This window comes from Coregonus clupeaformis, chromosome 13 (assembly GCF_020615455.1).
Source record: "Coregonus clupeaformis isolate EN_2021a chromosome 13, ASM2061545v1, whole genome shotgun sequence".
Lineage (NCBI taxonomy): Eukaryota > Metazoa > Chordata > Actinopteri > Salmoniformes > Salmonidae > Coregonus > Coregonus clupeaformis.
Genome location: NC_059204.1, coordinates 37,680,160 through 37,702,738, shown reverse-complemented (window position 1 = coordinate 37,702,738; position 22,579 = coordinate 37,680,160). Strand labels below are relative to the sequence as shown.

General features: G+C 43.4%; 1 protein-coding gene across 2 annotated transcripts; it reads right to left on the bottom strand.

Annotated features, from left to right (window-relative positions):
• Positions 1-3,893: 3,893 nt before the first annotated feature.
• LOC121579907 (PHD finger protein 12-like) lies at positions 3,894-22,080 on the bottom strand. Of its 2 annotated transcripts, XM_041894876.2 has the most exons (14): positions 21,927-22,080; positions 21,318-21,474; positions 20,682-20,863; positions 19,453-19,525; positions 17,378-17,928; positions 8,514-8,646; positions 8,234-8,398; positions 7,919-8,077; positions 7,002-7,800; positions 6,724-6,870; positions 6,123-6,221; positions 5,918-6,000; positions 5,604-5,742; positions 3,894-5,425 (listed from the first exon to the last, which is right to left on the bottom strand). In XM_041894876.2, exons 2-14 carry the CDS (start codon positions 21,381-21,383, stop codon positions 5,037-5,039), a joined length of 2,985 nt encoding a protein of 994 aa, XP_041750810.2. In that variant the 5' UTR covers positions 21,384-21,474; positions 21,927-22,080; the 3' UTR covers positions 3,894-5,036. The 2 variants fall into 2 exon arrangements, with proteins under 2 accessions (XP_041750810.2, XP_041750811.2); XM_041894877.2 differs by having other exon boundaries at positions 8,234-8,392; positions 21,318-22,080.
• Positions 22,081-22,579: the final 499 nt, after the last annotated feature.

Genomic DNA, 22,579 nt, shown 5'->3' with positions numbered 1-22,579 from the left:
CTTTAACGTTAAATTATCTAAAAACCCGTAAACTCAAAACTTTTTTTCATATTTGCATATTTTGTAGTTTAGACCTTACTTTCCATCATCTAAGGTTTTTGTGTTGTGCCCACCATCGGTTGAGACACAACATGCTCTGGAATACAGGGTGGGTGTCATTTCAATCATTGAAATATAATTAATTAAAACAACAGATATTCTCATTCAATAAACATTCCCTGATTTGTGGACCTCCAACCATCTTTGTGGTACCATTTGAAAGTTTACATTTCCATTTTATTCCCATTTTAGCACATGTATCAGACAAAACATGACACCCGCTCTCTATTTAAGAGCATGCCCACTGGGCACAGATGTAAATTCAACGTCTATTCCAGGTTGATTCAATGTAATTTAATTGAAATTACATGGAAACAATGTTGATTCAACCAGTGGGTATTTTGTCTCAACCGATGGCGGGCACAACACAAAAACCTCAGACGACGTAAAATAGGGTCTAAGCTACAATGCATTTTTAGATAGTTGATGTTTATTAAACATGTTTTTCAAGAAATTATCAAATATTCTGACAACCCTGTTTGTAATCTTTTAAATTATATACATCTCAACCGTTATTTTTATTTTTTACAATGATGAAGACATGGATGTCTCATGGTATGGTGGGGTATGCAAAATAGTTCAACTTTGAGCACCTTTATCTCTTGAATGTTTTGGCATTCAGGTCCAAAAAGTCACTTTCTGAGCACTTCTATAAAAGCCAAATATGTATGGAAGTTTATGTATGGGAAGGTTTTGTTCAAATCAAAAGGGGTTCTGTCAAGAAGTGATTGAATTCAAATAGATTTACCCCAAATCTAATCTCATACTATCTCTGCTGACGGCTGCTGCCCAACAAGCTTCTAACTTTTCTCTGTTCTCTTTTGTGGATAGCAAGATGCCATTTATGTTCCTACACACACCCAAGGGTTTTGGTCCTAATAAATGCTGTGAAAAGCAGGGTCTCAATGTCTGCAACGATTCCATGCCAGCTGAAAATATGTTTCTTATCTCAGGTTTTTCTGGCAATTATCACATATAAACTTCATTGGGAGGAAGGATTTTTAAATATGTATTATGAATAATTTATTTTACCCCCTTTTCTCCCCAATTTCGTGATATCCAATTGGTAGTTAGTCTTGTCCCATCGCTGCAACTCCCGTACGGACTCGGTAGAGGCGAAGGCCGAACCATGCGTCCTCCGACACACTACCCCGCCAAGCCACACTACTTCTTGACACTCTGCTCGCTGAACCCGGAAGCCAGCCGCACCAATGAGTCGGAGGAAACACCGTACAGCTGGTGACCGAAGTCAGCGTGCATGCGCCCGGCCGCCACAAGGAGTCGCTAGAGCGCAATGGGACAAGGACATCCCAGCCGGTCAAACCCTCCCCTAATCCGGACGACGCTGGGCCAATTGTGCGCCGCCTCATGGGTTTCCCGGTCGCAGCCGGCTGCGACACAGCCAGGGATCGAACCCGGATCTGTAGTGACGCCTCTAGTACTGCGATGCAGTGGGAGGAAGGCGTTTTTACATGCTTTTTACATTTGTATCACAAACCATTTTTGAGAAGTCATGATGAAAGTGGCAATTTTAGGCCCTTTTTAGACCTATACATGCCTCCTGTAAGACCTTATGATCTGTGAACTGTACATGATACAGACAACATTGTTTGGAACAATATACTCTTCAAACAATTCAAATTTCCAGAGTGGGCTCTCTGGAATTTATAAGATATATGACCCATTTTAAACATAGAAATCGACATTCACAGACCTCTTTTAGGATTGCACATTAAGCTAATCACCAGCAGAGGAAGTTCCCTTTGAATCCATTTTGCCATTCACTGTGCTGGTGGCACTCATACAATTGATCATAACATCAGAATTAGTAGAGAGCCCACTCTGGAAATTTGATGTACCTGTAGAGTATATTGTTCTAAACAATAGGTCTTAAAATTAACTAAATCAAAAAGGGTACTTTTGAGATATTAATATTAATATTGTTTATGTTTAATAAATTGTGGAAATGTGTATTTCAGAAGCTAGATATACAGTAGGTATCAATATCATAGGTATTCACCCCCCTAGGATTTCTTCACATTTTATTGTTACAAAGTGGGATTAAAATGGATTTAATTGTCATTTTTCTGTCAACGGTCTACACAAAATAGTCTGCAAAGTGGGAAAAAATGATAACATTAAAAAAATAAAACACTAATATACCTTGATTAGATTAGTATTCACCCCCGAGTCAATACATGTTAGAAACACCTTTGGCCGCGATTACAGCTGTAAATCTCTAAGAGCTTTGTACACAAGGATTGTGCAATATTTGCCCATTATTCTTTTCAAAATTCTTCGAGCTCTGTCCAAGTGTTGGAGTTCATTGCTAGACAGCAATTTTCAAGTCTTGCCATAGATTTTCAAGCAGATTTAAGTCAAAACTGTAATTTAGCCACTCCGAACATTCAGTCTTAGTTGGTAAGCAACTCCAGTGTATATTTGGCCTTGTGTTATAGGTTATTGTCCTGCTGAAATGTGAAATCCTCTCCCAGTGTCCCAGACTGAAGCAGGTTTTGCTCTAGGATTTTGCACCATCCCGTTGCTTTTCATTCTGAAAAACTCCCCAGTCTTTGCCAATGTCAAGCATACCCATACCATGATGCAGCCACCACCATGCAGTTATTCAGTGTTGTGTTGGATTTGCCCCAAACATAAGGCTTTGCATTTAGGCCAAAAAGTGTATTCCTTTAGTGCCTTGTTGCATACAGGATGCATGTTTTGGAATATTTGTGTTCTTCTTTTCACTCTGTCATTAAGGTCATCACTACAATGTTGTGGATCCATCCCCAGTTTTCTCCCATCACAGCCATTGGACTCTGTAGCTGTTTTAAAATCACCAATGGCCTCATGTTGACATCTCTGAGCAGTTTCCTTCCTGTCCTGCAGCTCAGTTCAGAAGGAAAACTGTATATTTGATGTGTCTGGGTGGTTTAATACATCTTGACCATGCTTAAAGACATGCTCCGGAACTTTGGCGACTTTTTAAACCTCCCGCTTTGGGCTGGTGTCAATGTGTAGGTCATACATGCATAATTGATGACCAGAATTAGTTTGACCTCAATTAGCCATGAAATCCCTAGTTTGAAAGCGACTGTTTTCTGGAAGCTGTGCTGCACCATTTCCCCCCACCTGGGCTAGCACCCTAGCAATTCAAGTTTCAGCCCCTTGCCATTTGAGTGGCAGCTAGCAAGATGCACACACAGCAGAGCGAGAAAGAGCGCAATGACGTGGTTCACATATCTGCATGTGACTAGTTCGGGGACCACTTTTGGCTCATGAGTGCTACTTTCAGAACTACTGGCAAAAAAATTATACAAAAGTACCAGAGAATCTCTTTAAATAAATATTTAATGTCTGATTTGTTATTGTTACCCATCTACCAATCACTGCCCTTCTTTGAGGCTTTTGGAAAAGCTTCCTGGTCTTTGTAATTGAAATCCAATACTTGACTGAGGGACCTTAAAGATGTTGTATGCATGGGGGACAGAGGAAGGGGTAGTCATTCAAAAATCATGTCAACCCCTATTACTTCACACAGAGTGAGCCCATGTAAATAATGTGATTTGTTAAGCAAAAATGCACTCAACTAATTTATGCTTGGCTAAACAAAAGGAGGTGAATACTTATGCAACAACTATATTTTAGTTATTAAATGTTTATTAATTTGTAGAATTTTCTTTTCACTTTGACATTATGGGGTATCTTGTGTAGATCAATGACAAAAAAATTACAATTAAATCTATTTCAATCCCACTTTGTAACGCAACAAAATGTGAAAAAAGTCCAAGGGGGTGAATACTTATGATACCCACTGTATTCCATATAATAGAAAACACTATAAGGAGTATAATGACACCAAGATGATGTCTGTATTATGTACAGTTCACGCATCATAAGAACTTACAGAAGGAATGTATAGGTCTAAAAAGGGCCTAAAATTGCCATTTTCATGATTTTCAAAAAAAAGATTGATACAAAATGTAAAAAGCATGTCAAACCTCCTTCCTCCCAATGTGAGAATTACCAGAACAATCTGAGATACCAAAAATATTTTGGGGTTATGCTGGCATGGAATCGCCCAATTTGTTGTTAGCAACAAATGAAATGACAGAAGCCACGGTGTTCACTGACGCTTAAAAATCTTTAGGTATTTACATTGTTATGACAGACAAGAAACCAAGTCAAAGTTGCTTTGTATTTACAGAGTACATGACAATGTTCAGATGAATTATTTCTAAAACAGACAATATTGAAAAAAACTGGACTATCACTTTTGAAAACTACTGCACAAAATTCACATGAAGCTATGGAAAGATTTAAAAGCCAAAATGGCCATAATTGAAGTTTGCATACAGAATCCTATGCTTCCCTTGTTCTGTTGAAAAATGATTCTTAAATCATGTATATTTTGTGTGTGTGTGTGTGTATATATTTCAACACACACACACAACCATGTATACAACACATGTATGTATAAGCATGGATGTGTACACATACATTTGAATATAGTGCTACTGTAGTGCAATAATAGCAAACAAACATCTGAACAGAACTACATTTTCAAATACAGTACACAAACTAAAATTATAAAGAGTAAATAAAAGTTGCATAAAAAAAGTTTATGCCATCATTACTGGCAAAAATAGAACGAGTTGAGTACTTTACAAGTTGGCTGGAAACGTTTCAATTTTTTCACATAATGTCAACGATAAGCCATCCCTTTTTCAATGCCAATTCAATTACTTTCAGAAAATTGTCCATTTACAAAAAATAACAATACAAATTGTATGTGCAACTTGCCCACAAAATCGGAGACTGAAAAATAATTCATTTCATGCAAATGTATGAACATCAAAAAAGCTTTCCTTTTTTTATGCAGTATACAAAGTATAGCTGCTGAGGCTGATTCTTGTTGCTGAGGGGACATGATGGGGCTAGGGGACAGGGTTAGGGTGCAGCACTGGCACTTGGTAGAGCTGGGAGGTGGACGTGTGCTTGTCAGAGGGTTCTGTTCCCTCCTGGCTCTGGGGGGTGGCAGCGGTGGTGGTTGGGGTGTTAAGGGTTTCCTTTCTAGGCTGCTTGCAGGCAAACTCTGTAATACTGAAGACAAACTGCATGCAGCCCAGCTTGACGAAGCTGCCGTGGTGGAGCAGGGCAGTGCCCTCCCAGCCTGCCCCACTGCCCCCGATCAGACTGGAGCTGCTGGCCTTGCAGTCGCAGCAGGGTCTAGAAGGATTCACCTGACACTGGCACATCACCCTCTCCTCTAGCACCATGGGCTCCCCCACCCCTTCATCTTCCTGCTTCCTCCTCTTGCAGCGCTCTGTAGGTTACAAGCATTACAAACACTCAGACCTTTAACAAACAACACCATCACCTGCCTCTGCTTTAACAACATTAGGAAACATGCCATCATGTCAGAGCATGGTCCTTTATCAAAGGTAAATGTTAATTCTTTCCTGTTTCTATAGGAGGCCATGACAAAGAGGAGCTCCACTCACTGATAATATTCTGCACTTTGGAGACCAGGCTGCTGGAGGGGCTGGGGCCAGTCTTCTCAGAGAAGTCACAGGAGTACAGCACATTGTCCACCGTGGTCCCGTGTTCACTGTAGTTGAGCAGCTCATACTGCTTGGTGTTCTGATCAAGGCAGAATGAAATATTTAATTTACAGAGCAGCTTCTAAAAATAATCCCCCAAGCAAGAAAGAATACATCTCAAACTTATTTATACTGCAATTCTTTACAGTTCACAACTTACTGTAAAATTGATTCCAATACCAAGTACAAGTTTGAATGTGAAATGACCCACTCACCTCATCATAGAAGATGCAGGCATGTTTTCCTGAAACATAATTACAATGACCATAGTTTGTAAGGCACACGTCCATGTCAGCACCTGCAAATAACAAGACATAACCTCAAGTCAGCAAATTCTGCCAGGGATGGAAGACACCTTTACATGAATAGAAGGTCCTGTTATTGGATCATGTGATATTTGGGACTGGGAGTGAATCTTACCAGTTCCTATGTACAGGCTTCTGTAGCACATACTGACAGCTCCTCCTTTCCCAGTCAAAGGACAAAACACAGCCCTGGCCTGGATATCCTTGTTTTGTGCTGAGAAAGAAAAGAACACATTATCTTCCTCACAATGCTGCAAAATACAGAACAGTCAAAGGTAACAATACAGGACAAACTAATCCAAACAAGAGATTAATTTACAAACATGATAAAAAGGGGGATAGAAGTAATGGACATCAACAGAAATGGACAGAATGATAGGAGTGAAGATGGTGAGGTAAGGTTAGTGAGGGAATGGACAGAATGATAGGAGTGAAGATGGTGAGGTAAGGTTAGTGAGGGAATGGACAGAATGATAGGAGTGAAGATGGTGAGGTAAGGTTAGTGAGGGAATGGACAGAATGATAGGAGTGAAGATGGTGAGGTAAGGTTAGTGAGGGAATGGACAGAATGATAGGAGTGAAGATGGTGAGGTAAGGTTAGTGAGGGAATGGACAGAATGATAGGAGTGAAGATGGTGAGGTAAGGTTAGTGAGGGAATGGACAGAATGATATAGGGAATACAAAATGGTGTTGATAATGAACAAGGGTTTCTTACCTTCTGTAGGCTGGGGTTGTGGCACAGGAGGTAGGCTGATACAGCTGCTCTGTGGAGGGGGATAAGCTTTAGGCCCAAAGAGCTGATGGATCCTCTGCCATGCCAGGAGTTCAATAAACTTCTCATCCAGACTACTCATCTGAATCTCTGTGGAAAAGAATCATGTTGTTATTAGCAAAAAGAGAGTGAATTCAGTTAGTGTGGATCCAACTTTTCCTCACCAATTAATCAAATGTGAAACCAATCTAAATGTATGTCTTAAATCAGGTGAGACTTACCACCATGGCAGTCTGCCATAGCCTTCAGACAGCTGGACAGGTCTCCCATAGAGAAAGAGCTGGGGAGCAGAGAACCACTCCTGGTGGTCACAGCATCAAGACTGACTTTTCCATCTGCTGGTGGGGTGGAGCCCAGCTTGGTCATCCCCTTGATCTGGTATGGTGCTCTGGGTGGGGTGAGGGCACAGGTCCCCACAGTGCTGCTGCTACTGGTTAGAGCAGGGCCCTCTGTGCCTGGGGAGGGTCTGTGAGGTGGAGAGGGGCCTCTGGGGTCTGGTTTGAAGGGACTGATGGATGAGGAGGCCGTCCCTGGACAGGGTCTTAACAGGGTGTTCTCAGTCTTGACCACAGCTTCACCAGTGTGGTTGGGTAACTCCGGGCTGGAGGCTGCTGGTGTCTGAGGAACGGGCCTATCAGGACCTGAGGGCTCTCTCAGCTTGTGGAGGTTGTCCTGTCTGCAGACCTCTGGACTCCCATTGGTCCAAGCCAGCTGCTCCAGGGGACCGTTAACATTACTGGGCCCACAGTTGTGACAAGGCTTCTCTGTACACATGCTACACTTCCCTTCCTTGAGTGCAGGCAGCCCCTGGGGGCAAACTGCTGCACTGTCAGCTTTAGGCTTGGAGGCTGGCGACTCTGTCCTGTTAGAAGTGCACACAGCACTGCCCTCTTCTGCTGTGACACAGGGTTTGATGTCGGCCTTGTCCGTTTTATCAGAGTCCCAATCGGACGACAGCTTCTGCTTGGCTGACAGATGTCTCACTATGCTGCACTGGAGTGTGATGACATCTCTGAGCCACTAGGAGAAAACACAGGAAAACAAAACACCTTCAATCAGTATTAAAGATGTGGGATTTGTTTACTCTCATGAGACATTGTATTGTGTATCACTGCTGGGTAACATGCCAGTGTCCTACCTCCTGTTGCTCATCCTCGCTGGTTAAATGCTGAGAGGGTGTAAGGTGCTGCTGAAGGGATTCTGGACTGCTGTTACAGACCAGCTCCCCGTTGCGGATCCCTGCCGGGGCAATCATGGCCGGGGGACACTTGTACTGGGACTTTATAGAATCAGGGACCTGTCGAGACACACACACACACACACACACACACAAGATGGGTCTAATTACAAGATGTGACAAGAGTGACCACAGTGGTGTGTTACATGTCACCTCATCTGACAGAGGAAGCAATGCTTTAACCCACAATAATACTACAGGGACTAGCAGGCTGACCTTGAGGGTTTTCTTCAGTTGTGTGTGGGCTCCTCGGCGGACGGGGGTGTTGAGACGATGCACCCGCTGCAGGAAGTCCACCTTGACGGCATGCTGGGACATCCTGTCCTGAAACTGGTCAAACAGCTGGCAGCGACTGCTCAACGTCAGGCTCCTCTGCTTCAGCTGGGAGAGAGGGGCACAATCAGGTCAATCCCATTAAAACAACATCAACACGTTTTCAATACGTAGATGTGCGTGACCATGAAAATGCTGGCTGTACAGGCTTTAGCTGACTTACCACCATGTGTTCTAAGTGATTGGGACACATCCACTTGCCCACAGGCATGGCAGTAAGAGGGGGGTTCAGACAGTCCATGTGGAAAAGGAGGGGGCAATAGTCACACTGGATTAATGGTGCCAACCTGCAGCTCCTACAACACAGAGGAGATTCACAAAAACATGGGTTAGATTTACGACTGATATCAAACAAATAAACTGCTAAATATCCTGAAAATAGAGCTAGGGTTAGTCTGCCCTAATAGTTTAGTTGAAAGGGGAGGGGATCACTTGAGGAAGAGAGACCAATGGATTTCCAACCCACACTAACTAGGTTTCAATCCAATTGCCGACAGAGTTTCATGCGAATATTCAAAAATCTGCATAAAGAAAATATGTACATTTTCCCTCCAGTGGTGTTTCCACCAAACTGACTTGTTGCGGAGAAAAATCAGCGTGATGACAGTGCACACTAAATGTAATTTCCCGCTTAAATTTTCATGTACCGAATACAAATCTAAAAAGGTCAATGTGTTTCCATCGCATTTTCAACTTTACCGATAGTCGTCACAAAAACTGTTGTGTTAAATAGCCAAATGTGCCTACTCTGGTCTTGGCACATGGGCTCTAGCCAACAGCTGGCAGATACTGTGCAGGTAGCTAGTCTACATGATGAGATTATTATGGATAAGAGCGAGAATATTTGTACTTTTCAAACGGCAGTCAAGGAGCATCAAGCATGCATATTCACCACCCTGTGAAGTTCATCATAACTTTATTAATCTGTAGCCTAGCCTAGCAGGAGGATCACACGCCATATCATCGCGACTCCTAGTTTGGCATTTCCACCTCCATTTCTCACATAATACATTTTACAGACACAAAAACACCCCACCATGTTGAATGAACTAATTATCTGTCTGCATTTATAAAATTATACTGAAACTTCCTGTTTCCATCACAGCTGTCTTGATTTTTCTTTTATACAGTATGACTTTGCTCGCATAAAAACTGTGGATGGAAATGCGGTCACTGTCTGGAATCCTGGAGACCCTAAGCCAAGCCCCAACGCTCATCATTACAGAATATATAAAATGCTCAGTGAGATAGTTTGAATTCCCCCTTCTCTCTGGCTGGCCATGTGGTTCTGCATTCTGTGGTATTCCTGACATACCCAAGGCTCTGATGCCAGCCCATAAAGGCACTCTAGGGGTAGTAAATAACACATAGCAACAACACTACAGAATAACATTTTGGTGCCTCTGAAAAAAGGTCAGGACAAACCCCTCTAAAGAATAAAAAAAATGGGTTGGTCAGTCGAGGCAGCAGTTTAATATATCTCCCCCGCAAACCCTGATCAAATAACTGGCTTTAAGACTCTCAGTCTCGCAACCCAATACCATGGGAAATGTTAGCAAAAAATAATAAGGCAAAGATTACTTGATATCATGGATCTAGTAACTGTCTCTCATTAAAACCCAAGCCATGCTTTCTGAAAGATGATAGTCTGGATAATATTACATCTCCCTCTGTGGTTTACCCTCTCTCTCCACCTTTCCTCTCTAATCGGAGACTGTACTATTTTCCTAGCAATTATGGCTCATCTTTCCACAGGCAATTGGAGTCCTATAATGGTCCACTGGTTACTCTCCGGAATGCTTTACTTAGCCCTGCCAGAGAAGATGGCGCTGCATTCAAAATAATAAATTGTATATTGTAGGATTGGGCGATATACCATTTATACAGTATACGAAATACAGTATTTCGAAATACAGACGGTATGATTTTAATTACTGTAAAAAAAAAAAAAAGTACATATATATATACATACATACATACATACATACATACATACATACATACACACACACACACACACACACAAACATACACACATATATATATATATATATATACATACATACATAGATACATACATACATACAGTGGGGAGAACAAGTATTTGAAACACTGCCGATTTTGCAGGTTTTCCTACTTACAAAGCATGTAGAGGTCTGTAATTTTTATCATAGGTACATTTCAACTGTGAGAGACGGAATCTAAAACAGAAATCCAGAAAATCACATTGTATGATTTTTAATTAATTTGCATTTTATTGCATGACATAAGTATTTGATCACCTACCAACCAGTAAGAATTCAGGCTCTCACAGACCTGTTAGTTTTTCTTTAAAAAGCCCTCCTGTTCCCCACTCATTACCTGTATTAACTGCACCTGTTTGAACTCGTTACCTGTATAAAAGACACCTGTCCACACACTCAATCAAACAGACTCCAACCTCTCCACAATGGCCAAGACCAGAGAGCTGTGTAAGGACATCAGGGATAAAATTGTAGACCTGCACAAGGCTGGAGTGGGCTACAGGACAATAGGCAAGCAGCTTGGTGAGAAGGCAACAACTGTTGGTGCAATTATTAGAAAATGGAAGACGTTCAAGATGACGGTCAATCACCCTCGGTCTGGGGCTCCATGCAAGATCTCACCTCGTGGGGCATCAATGATCATGAGGAAGGTGAGGGATCAGCCCAGAACTACACGGTAGGACCTGGTCAATGACCTGAAGAGAGCTGGGACCACAGTCTCAAAGAAAACCATTAGTAACACACTACGCCGTCATGGATTAAAATCCTGCAGCGCACGCAAGGTCCCCCTGCTCAAGCCAGGCCCGTCTGAAGTTTGCCAATGACCATCTGGATGATCCAGAGGAGGAATGGGAGAAGGTCATGTGGTCTGATGAGACAAAAATAGAGCTTTTTGGTCTAAACTCCACTCGCTGTGTTTGGAGGAAGAAGAAGGATGAGTACAACCCCAAGAACACCATCCCAACCGTGAAGGTGGAAACATCATTCTTTGGGGATGCTTTTCTGCAAAGGGGACAGGACGACTGCACCGTATTGAGGGGAGGATGGATGGGGCCATGTATCGTGAGATCTTGGCCAACAACCTCCTTCCCTCAGTAAGAGCATTGAAGATGGGTCGTGGCTGGGTCTTCCAGCATGACAACGACCCGAAACACACAGCCAGGGCAACTAAGGAGTGGCTCCGTAAGAAGCATCTCAAGGTCCTGGAGTGGCCTAGCCAGTCTCCAGACCTGAACCCAACAGAAAATCTTTGGAGGGAGCTGAAAGTTAAGGAGAAGGTCTGTATGGGGGAGTGGGCCAAAATCCCTGCTGCAGTGTGTGCAAACCTGGTCAAGACCTACAGGAAACGTATGATCTCTGTAATTGCAAACAAAGGTTTCTGTACCAAATATTAAGTTCTGCTTTTCTGATGTATCAAATACTTATGTCATGCAATAAAATGTAAATTAATATCTTAAAAATCATACAATGTGATTTTCTGGATTTTTTTAGATTCCGTATCTCACAGTTGAAGTGTACCTATGATAAAAATTACAGACCTCTACATGCTTTGTAAGTAGGAAAACCTGCAAAATCGGCAGTGTATCAAAATCTCCCCACTGTGTATATATATATATATATATATCATATATATATATATACACACACTGCTCAAAAAAACTAAAGGGAACACAAAAATAACATCCTAGATCTGAATGAATTAAATAATCTTATTAAATACTTTTTTCTTTACATAGTTGAATGTGCTGACAACAAAATCACACAAAAATGATCAATGGAAATCAAATTTATCAACCCATGGAGGTCTGGATTTGGAGTCACCCTCAAAATTAAAGTGGAAAACCACACTACAGGCTGATCCAACTTTGATGTAATGTTTTAAGGACAAGTCAAAATGAGGCTCAGTAGTGTGTGTGGCCTCCACGTGCCTGTATGACCTCCCTTCAACGCCTGGGCATGCTCCTGATGAGGTGGCAGATGGTCTCCTGAGGGATCTCCTCCCAGACCTGGACTAAAGCATCCGCCAACTCCTGGACAGTCTGTGGTGCAATGTGGCGTTGGTGGATGGAGCGAGACATGATGTCCCAGATGTGCTCAATTGGATTCAGGTCTGGGGAACGGGCGGGCCAGTCCATAGCATCAATGCCTTCCTCTTGCAGGAACTGCTGACACACTCCAGCCACATGAGGTCTAGCATTGTCTTGCATTAGGAGGAACCCAGGGCCAACCACACCAGCATATGGTCTCACAAGGGGTCTGAGGATCTCATCTCGGTACCTAATGGCAGTCAGGCTACCTCTGGCGAGCACATGGAGGGCTGTGCGGCCCCCCAAAGAAATGCCACCCCACACCATGACTGACCCACCGCCAAACCGGTCATGCTGGAGGATGTTGCAGGCAGCAGAACGTTCTCCACGGTGTCTCCAGACTCTGTCAAGTCTGTCACATGCTCAGTGTGAACCTGCTTTCATCTGTGAAGAGCACAGGGCGCCAGTGGTGAATTTGCCAATCTTGGTGTTCTCTGGCAAATGCCAAACGTCCTGCACGGTGTTGGGCTGTAAGCACAACCCCCACCTGTGGACGTCGGGCCCTCATACTACCCTCATGGAGTCTGTTTCTGACCGTTTGAGCAGACACATGCACATTTGTGGCCTGCTGGAGGTCATTTTGCAGGGCTCTGGCAGTGCTCCTCCTGCTCCTCCTTGCACAAAGGCGGAGGTAGCAGTCCTGCTGCTGGGTTGTTGCCCTCCTACTGCCTCCTCCACGTCTCCTGATGTACTGGCCTGTCTCCTGGTAGCGCCTCCATGCTCTGGAACACTACGCTGACAGACACAGCAAACCTTCTTGCCACAGCTCGCATTGATGTGCCATCCTGGATGAGCTGCACTACCTGAGCCACTTGTGTCGGTTGTAGACTCTGTCTCATGCTACCACTAGAGTGAAAGCACCGCCAGCATTCAAAAGTGACCAAAACATCAGCCAGGATGTGGTCACCACATGCAAAACCAGTCCTTTATTGGGGGTGTCTTGCTAATTGCCTATAATTTCCACCTGTTGTCTATTCCATTTGCACAAGAGCATGTGAAATGTATTGTCAATCAGTGTTGCTTCCTAAGTGGACAGTTTGATTTCACAGAAGTGTGATTGACTTGGAGTTACATTGTGTTGTTTAAGTGTTCCCTTTATTTTTTTGAGCAGTATATATATATATATATATATATATATATATATATATATATATATATATATATATATGACCTCCATATATATATATACACACACACACATATACATACATACATACATACATATACATACACACATATGTACCGTACCAGTCAAACGTTTGGACACCTACTCATTCCAGGGTTTTTATTTTTATTATTTTCTAAATTGTAGAATAATAGTGAAGACATCAAAACTATGAAGTAACACATATGGAATCATGTAGTAACCAAAAAAGTGTTAAACTAATCAACATATTTTATATTTGAGATTCTTCAAAGTAGCCACCCTTTGCCTTGATGACAGCTTTGCACACTGTTGGCATTCTCTCAACCAGCTTCATGAGGTAGTCACCTGGAATGCATTTCAATTAACAGGTGTGCCTTGCTAAAAGTTAATTTGTGGAATTTCTTTCCGTCTTAATGCGTTTTAGCCAATCAGTTGTGTTGTGACAAGGTAGGGGGGTATACAGAAGATAGCCCTATTTGGTAAAAGACCAAGTCCATATTATGGCAATAACAGCTCAAATATGCAAAGAGAAACGACAGTCCATCATTACTTTAAAGACATGAAGGTCAGCCAATACAGAACATTTCAAGAACTTTGAAAGTTTCTTCAAGTGAAGTCGCAAAAACCATCAAGCGCTATGATGAAACTGGCTCTCATGAGGACCGCCACAGGAATGGAAGACCCAGAGTTACCTCTGCTGCAGAGGATAAGTTCATTAGTTACCAGCCTCAGAACTTGTAGCCCAGATAAATGCTTCACAGAGTTGAAGTCACAGACACATCTCAACGCGGCAGGTAGCTTAGAGGTTAAGAGCGTTGTGCCAGTAACCGAAAGGTCGCTGGTTCTAATCCCCGAGCAAACTAGGTGAAAAATCTGTCGATGTGCCCTTGAGCAAGGCACTTAACCCTAATTGCTCCTGTAAATCGCTCTGGATAAGAGCGTCTGCTAAATGACAAAAAAATAATAATAAAAAAAACATCAACTGTTCAGAGGGGACTGTGTGAATCAGGCCTTCATGGTCGAATCACTGAAAAGAAACCACTACTAAAGGACACCAATAAGAAGAAGAGACCTGCTTGGGCCAAGAAACACGAGCAATGGACATTAGGCCGGTGGAAATGTGTCCTTGGGAGTCCAAATTTGAGATTTTTGGTTCCAACCGCCGTGTCTTTGTGAGACGTGGTGTGGGTGAACGAATGATCTCCGCATGTGTAGCTCCCACCGTAAAGCATGGAGGAGGAGGTGTTATGGTCTGGGGGTGCTTTGCTGCTGACACGGTCTGTGATTTATTTAGAATTCAAGGCACACTTAACCAGCATGGCTACCACAGCATTCTGCAGCGATACACCATCCCATCTGGTTTGTGCTTAGTGGGACTATCATTTGTTTTTCAACAGGACAATGACCCAACACACCTCCAGGCTGTGTAAGGGCTATTTTGCCAAGAAGGAGCGTGATGGAGTGCTGCATCAGATGACCTGGCCTCCACAATCCCCCGACCTCAACCCAATTGAGATGGTTTGGGATGAGTCAGAAGGCAGAGTGAAGGGAAAGCAGCCAACAAGTGCTCAGCATATGTGGGAAGTCCTTCAATACTGTAGCAAATGCATTCCAGGTGAAGCTGGTTGAGAGAATGCCAAGAGTGTGCAAAGCTGTCATCAAGGCAAAGGGTGGCTATTTGAAGAATCTCAAATATAAAATATATTTTTGATTTGTTTAACACTTTTTTGGTTACTACATGATTCCATATGTGTTATTTCATAGTTTGATGTCTTCACTATTATTCTACAATATATTCTGTAGAAAATAGTAAAAATAAAGAAAAACCATTGAATGAGTAGGTGTATATATATATATATACACTGCTCAAAAAAATAAAGGGAACACTTAAACAACACAATGTAACTCCAAGTCAATCACACTTTTGTGAAATCAAACTGTCCACTTAGGAAGCAACACTGATTGACAATACATTTCACATGCTGTTGTGCAAATGGAATAGACAACAGGTGGAAATTATAGGCAATTAGCAAAACACCCCCAATAAAGGACTGGTTTTGCATGTGGTGACCACAGACCACTTCTCAGTTCCTATGCTTCCTGGCTGATGTTTTGGTCACTTTTGAATGCTGGCGGTGCTTTCACTCTAGTGGTAGCATGAGACAGAGTCTACAACCGACACAAGTGGCTCAGGTAGTGCAGCTCATCCAGGATGGCACATCAATGCGAGCTGTGGCAAGAAGGTTTGCTGTGTCTGTCAGCGTAGTGTTCCAGAGCATGGAGGCGCTACCAGGAGACAGGCCAGTACATCAGGAGACGTGGAGGAGGCCGTAGGAGGGCAACAACCCAGCAGCAGGACTGCTACCTCCGCCTTTGTGCAAGGAGGAGCAGGGGGAGCACTGCCAGAGCCCTGCAAAATGACCTCCAGCAGGCCACAAATGTGCATGTGTCTGCTCAAACGGTCAGAAACAGACTCCATGAGGGTGGTATGAGGGCCCGATGTCCACAGGTGGGGGTTGTGCTTACAGCCCAACACCGTGCAGGACGTTTGGCATTTGCCAGATAACACCAAGATTGGCAAATTCGCCACTGGCGCCCTGTGCTCTTCACAGATGAAAGCAGGTTCAACAGAGCACGTGACAGAGTCTGGAGACGCCGTGGAGAACGTTCTGCTGCCTGCAACATCCTCCAGCATGACCGGTTTGGCGGTGGGTCAGTCATGGTGTGGGGTGGCATTTCTTTGGGGGGCGCACAGCCCTCCATGTGCTCACCAGAGGTAGCCTGACTGCCATTAGGTACCGAGATGAGATCCTCAGACCCCTTGTGAGACCATATGCTGGTGCGGTTGGCCCTGGGTTCCTCCTAATGCAAGACAATGCTAGACCTCATGTGGCTGGGGTGTGTCAGCAGTTCCTCCAAGAGGAAGGCATTGATGCTATGGACTGGCCCGCCCGTTCCCCAGACCTGAATCCAATTGAGCACATCTGGGACATCATGTCTCGCTCCATCCACCAACGCCACGTTGCACCACAGACTGTCCAGGAGTTGGCGGATGCTTTAGTCCAGGTCTGGGAGGAGATCCCTCAGGAGACCATCCGCCACCTCATCAGGAGCATGCCCAGGCATTGTAGGGAGGTCATACAGGCACGTGGAGGCCACACACACTACTGAGCCTCATTTTGACTTGTTTTAAGGACATTACATCAAAGTTGGATCAGCCTGTAGTGTGGTTTTCCACTTTAATTTTGAGGGTGACTCCAAATACAGACCTCCATGGGTTGATACATTTGATTTCCATTGATAATTTTTGTGTGATTTTGTTGTCAGCACATTCAACTATGTAAAGAAAAAAGTATTTAATAAGATTATTTCATTCATTCAGATCTAGGATGTGTTATTTTAGTGTTCCCTTTATTTTTTTGAGCAGTGTATATATATATCACACACACAGCGCCCCTTGTGTGCACTTCCAGTAATACCGTATACCCCTGTACGGTACAGAAACGGTATGATGTATGAAAATCTTGATAACGTCCAACCTTAGTATATTGTACATTTTCATAGTAAATCATGCAATTATTTCAATGCCTTTTTCATGAGTGTAAACAGCTGTGAAATAGTGTGTGATCTGCATATAATTGGATAACATATCTCCTTTACGGATTTGTTCTCAAAGCCTAGTAATGTATGTAACATCTGGTGCCCAAAAATCCCAGTTAGTTAAAAGAAAGGCACTGATATTTGGTTATTAAAACATTGTTGTCCGTACCTGCCACAGGGATAGCAGACCTTCACTGGTAGTGGGACCAGCCCATTGTGGTCCAGCTCATGCTGCGGTCGCTTCACATTCTTTCCTGTCATCTCATCTCTCCTTCTTTTTTTACTGGTTCCTGGAAGTGCAGTTGTGCAGGTGAGCTCATTAGGGAGCTGGAACTGTGTGGGGTTCCTCTCCATGGCAGCAGCGATCAGAAGATCAAAGGGCCTCTTGAGGTGTGGGGTGGAGCTCTCGTGCTCCGAGCCCTGGGAATCGTCCTCCACGTCTAGCATGTCATCATCCATGTCATTCTGCTCCGAGGGCGTGGCGGTGTCTGTGGAGGCGGTGGAGGTGGGGGTGTTGGGTCTGCTGCTGGGCCTCCTCTCCAGGAGACGGACCTGGGCCACAGCTGCAGCCCTCAAGCCTGTGGTGCCTCCTACTGCTGCTGTGGGGTCCAGCCTCAGGGTGCCTGGGGCCAGCTCTAACTCTGCTGCAGGGGAGGGAGACTGCTTAGACAACTGGCGCTCCAGCAGACCATTAATCTGCTCCTTCTTTAGCTCCCGCTTCTATGACACAAGAAACACAATATGTTAACAGTCTGAACAGCCCTGGTTACACTAGTCTCACCAAACTATTTTTGATTTTTATTAGGATCTCCATTAGCCGACGCCAATGGCGACAGCTAGTCTTACTAGGGTCTGACGTATAACGAAAAAGACATTACAGACAAGACTCTACAATTTATATAAATTAAAAAATATTAACATGTGTGCTCGTCTAACAGTTCCACATACACTATATATACAAAAGTATGTGGACACCCCTTCAAATTAGTGGATTTAGCTATTTCAGCCACACCAGTTGCTGACAGGTGTATAAAGTCGAGCACACAGCCATGCAATCTCCATAGACAAACATTAGCAGTAGAATGGCCCATACTGAAGAGCTGTGATTTTTAACGTGGCACCGTCACAGGATGCCACCTTTCCAATAAGTCAGTTCGTAAAATGTCTGCCATGCTAGAGCTGCCCCGGTCAACTGTAAGTGCTGTTATTGTGAAGTGGAAACGTCTAGGAGCAACAACAGCTCAGCCGCAAAGTGGTAGGCCACACAAGCTCAGAGAACAGGACTGCCGAGTGCTGAAGCGTGTAGCGTGTAAAAATAATCTGTCCTCAGTTGCAACACTCACTACAGAGTTCCAAACTGCCTCTCGAAGCAACGTCAGCACAAGAACTGTTCGTCGGGAGCCTCATGAAATGGGTTTCCATGGCCGAGTAGCCGCACACAAGCCTAAGATCACCATGCACAATGCCAATCGTCGGCTGGAGTGGTGTAAAGCTCACCGCCATTGGACTCTGGAACAGTGGAAACACGTTCTTTGGAGTGATGAATCACGCTTCACCATCTGGCAGTCCGACGGACAAATCTGGGTTTGGCGGATGCCAGGAGAACGCTACCTGCCCGAATGCATAATGCCAACTGTAAAGTTTGGTGGAAGAGCAATAATGGTCTGGTGTTGTTTTTCATTGTTTGGGCTAGGCCCCTTAGTTCCAGTGAAGGGAAATCTTAATGCTACAGCATATAATGACATTCTAGACGATTATGTGCTTCCAACTTCTTGGCAACAGTTTGGGGAACGACTTTTCCTGTTTCAGCATGACAATGCCCCTGTGCACAAAGCGAGGTCCATACAGAAATTGTTTTTTTTTAGAGATCGGTGTGGAAGAACATGACTGGACTGCACAGAGCCCTGACCTCAACATCATCGAACACCTTTGGGATTAATTGGAACGCCGACTGCGAGCCAGGCCTAATCGCCCAGCATCAGTGCCCAACCTCACTTATGCTCGTGGCTGAATGGAAGCAAGTCCCTGCAGCAATGTTCCAACATCTAGTGAAAAGCCTTCCCAGAAGAGTAGAGGCTGTTACAGCAGCAAAGGGGGGAACAACTCCATATTTGGTCATGTAGTGTACATATCAGTACATACACACAAAAAGTAGGTCACTTATCCAGATAAATGAAGCTGTCATCATAACACTTCACAAACAAAAGGTTATTCCTCCCATGTTTTATCAGAGACTTGACTCACCTTCCTGCGCACCATGCAGCGATGACACATCCAGTCTCCAGGGGGCAGCATCTCCTTACTCAGGGGTGGGTTGCTGCAGGTTCAACACAAGCATTAGCAAAAAAGCTGGCAAGGGAGTTCAATGCAAATCAGCAATTGATAACGTCCAATGCCCTCACAATGTAACCTGGTTTACAAGTTCCAGAGGTATGGCGTTTAAGGCCATTTTCCTACATTGAAATAACTGTGGAAATGCTAGACCTGTAGCTGATGAAAGCCAGGTGAGAGGGAATGAATTCAAAGGGCTCTTTTTGGGCAGAGTGCCAAGGCCCCTGGGCATAGTCTCGCAGTTCTGTGGCAAAGGTGGGTGCTGAATCTATTGAAAAGGCTGTTGGTCCAAAACCAACATCGATTCATTCAAGCTTTCCAAGAAAGACTGCAGTGATGCAAAAAGAGGAGCACTATCAGAATAAATAAACAATTCACTTTCCTCAGCAAAAACCTTTCATGCTCTATGAAACCGTTGTGGCAACAGTCAAAGGGCGTTGATAACACTGTCCTAGAAGCAAAACAATTAAAAAAATAAACTCTGCCCAACTCATTGGCAAAAATCCCATACTATAGTCCAGGCTATGAGTAGAAAGGCCCCTGCCTTTAAAATACCATGGTTAATGATTATTCATGCCGTCAATGTGGCTGCACAGCCAGGTTCCCTGAGCTCCTCACTGCCTCAGTAGAAAGCTTGACTAAACCTCGCCAACATCTGCAAGCTCATTAAATACTGGAAATGGCTGTTAGGAGAGGAGTAAAGTGGTGTGTGGACTAGAGAATTAGCTAAACGCATGCCAAAAATATGTCATATCCTTGACTTTAGAGAAACATGGCTAAGAAGCTGAAACATGGCAGTTGCTACGTGCAGAATTTAGTGCAGACATGTTATCTGCAGAGAAAATGGTCAACAACACAAGCTACAGTTGTTATATACAAGTACAATGCTACAGAGTTTTAACATGTAGACCTAACCAATAGGGTGTCAGAATAAGAAAGTCTCGCCATGTAGAAAAACAGAGCTACAGCGCCACAATGTGGCAAAGATTGTGCATTAGATTAGCTGACAATAGTTAGCAGGAGTTTGGTCTGTCAGTAGTCAACTGCTACCCAAAAAGTCTACCACAAATGCTACCTTGCACATTGGTAGCAACACCGGGAAGTCATTACTGTAAATGGAAAGATATTAATCATAAACATACCAGCACTGTAGATGAAAGGCGGCGGGACAATGATCACAACAGAGGAGGTCGCCTCCCTCTCTGCAACTGTCACAGGTGTCGTGATTCGTGGCTCTCCCTGCTCTCCGTGCGTTTTTATCTGGTTTCCGACTTCTTTTTTCTCCATCTTCAGACTTGGGAGGTGCGAGCAATGCTTGGATTTGCTACAAAGTATCAGCAAACGAGTACAGGGATACATCTGATTATCTACATTGTTGCACAGTATCTACTGTAGTGTCAAGTCTGCCACACAACAACAAACCAAATGTAATGAGCTAGTTACAATGTAACACTTTCTGTCAATGGTTTGACTTGATATTTTTTGGTGACATGACTTCTGGCAGAGGTTAGCTAGAGAGAGCAATGGCGTCCTGCAGAGTTAGCTAGAGAGCTAGCTACAAACGTTACACTGCCACTGGGCCCTAACCAACTAGTGAGCTACCTAGCAAGCTTCTACTAGAAACAAAAAAGAGAACAGAAAACGTGTATTTTCTCATCATGATAGTAAGGCAGTTAACCCTAATTGCTCATGTAAGTCGCTCTGGATAAGAGCGTCTGCTAAATGACTAAAAATGTAACAGTATAATAATAATAATATAATAACAGTAAAGGCTTTACCTGCATAAGACCACCAGAAGTGTCAAGATCGTAGACAATCGTTGGGGTCTCCATTTTATCCCACATTCAAACACAGCCGAAGTGAGCAAGCAATCAGCTCTGTTTAACGAATACTTCAAGCAATGTCTGACAAGAGGCGATATTTCCTAAAACAACACTGTCTTGAAAAAAAACAAGTTCCTATTGGTTAGTTTGCTAATTATTAGCTAATGGTGAACACAATGTTGTTTCCCAGGAAGGGCCAATCTAACGCCTCCCTTCAGTTCAAAGACGAAGAGTATTTTCTTCATGAAATCCTTAGCTAGCTAGCTTGGTTATCCTTAATAGTTTATATGCTGCTTCGTTGTCCCAACCGTGCAATGCAAAAATACAAAAAAGTATTCCTCTTGTTGCCAAATTGGAGAAAAGATAAGGTAGAATACTACAGATATTCGGCTTTTGGACTTACTATTGAGGCCTAGCTTTGTACATGGTGGTGCTTGTCCCTACGCCTGTGGTTGAAGCTAACGTTAGCTATGATGCTGTTTATTGAGGCAGAGGCATATCTGTTCCCTTCCATATTAAATAAGGCTATAAAATAACACACTCTTACAACTATATCTCACATACCTGACATATACTTGCAAATAGATGAAGTATTGTCCTTGTATATGGGGGGGAAATAGCGCCGAAACTATAGCTAGCTAAATGGTTATTGTTGTTATGAAGAAATGCTAGCTAGCTAAGCATCACCCCTGATACTGCTTCCTTCAGCCTCACCATGGAGTTGGCGCAAATTTACGTAGGACGTTTTGAGCATGCGCTCTACAACCGCGCTCTCATCTTGGTAGAGGCAAAAATGGGCGTTTCGGATAACAGTTTGAGCTTTGGGTACAAAGAGCACGATAACCTAGAAAATAATATAAATATTGTCATCCGTGGAAATAGTTGTCATAAACCATATCAGGAATTTGGTTGTTCTGTTAGGGTGAACACCGATTGCAAGCGTATTGCCTTTGGTAACTGTAACTGGCCAGAAAACAAACGACTACTCGTTCCCTTGTTCCAATGGTAAATCTGCATCCTTCTATTTGTCCTTCCGACGAGGGGGTAGCCTAGGCACAAGACAAATTCCAGTCAATCGTCCTATTGACTATTCCTAGGAATCATCATCAAGGTGTTGCCCTTTTCCATTTTAATTAAGGGAAATCATGGAATAAATTAGAAATGGACCAATTATATTTATGAGGATTTATTTAAATTTGTGAAAATTATAATTTCCA

What these genes read in the sequence shown, in the direction of transcription:
- LOC121579907 (XM_041894876.2), bottom strand. Translation starts at nt 21,383, where the DNA reads ATGTGGGATAAAATGGAGACCCCAACGATTGTCTACGATCTTGACACT. An exon ending in AACTGAAGAAAACCCTCAAG is followed by an intron (nt 8,078 to 8,233) that starts GTCAGCCTGCTA and finishes GTGTCTCGACAG; the next exon opens with GTCCCTGATTCTATAAAGTC. An exon ending in CCTGCATCTTCTATGATGAG is followed by an intron (nt 5,743 to 5,917) that starts GTGAGTGGGTCA and finishes TGCCTTGATCAG; the next exon opens with AACACCAAGCAGTATGAGCT.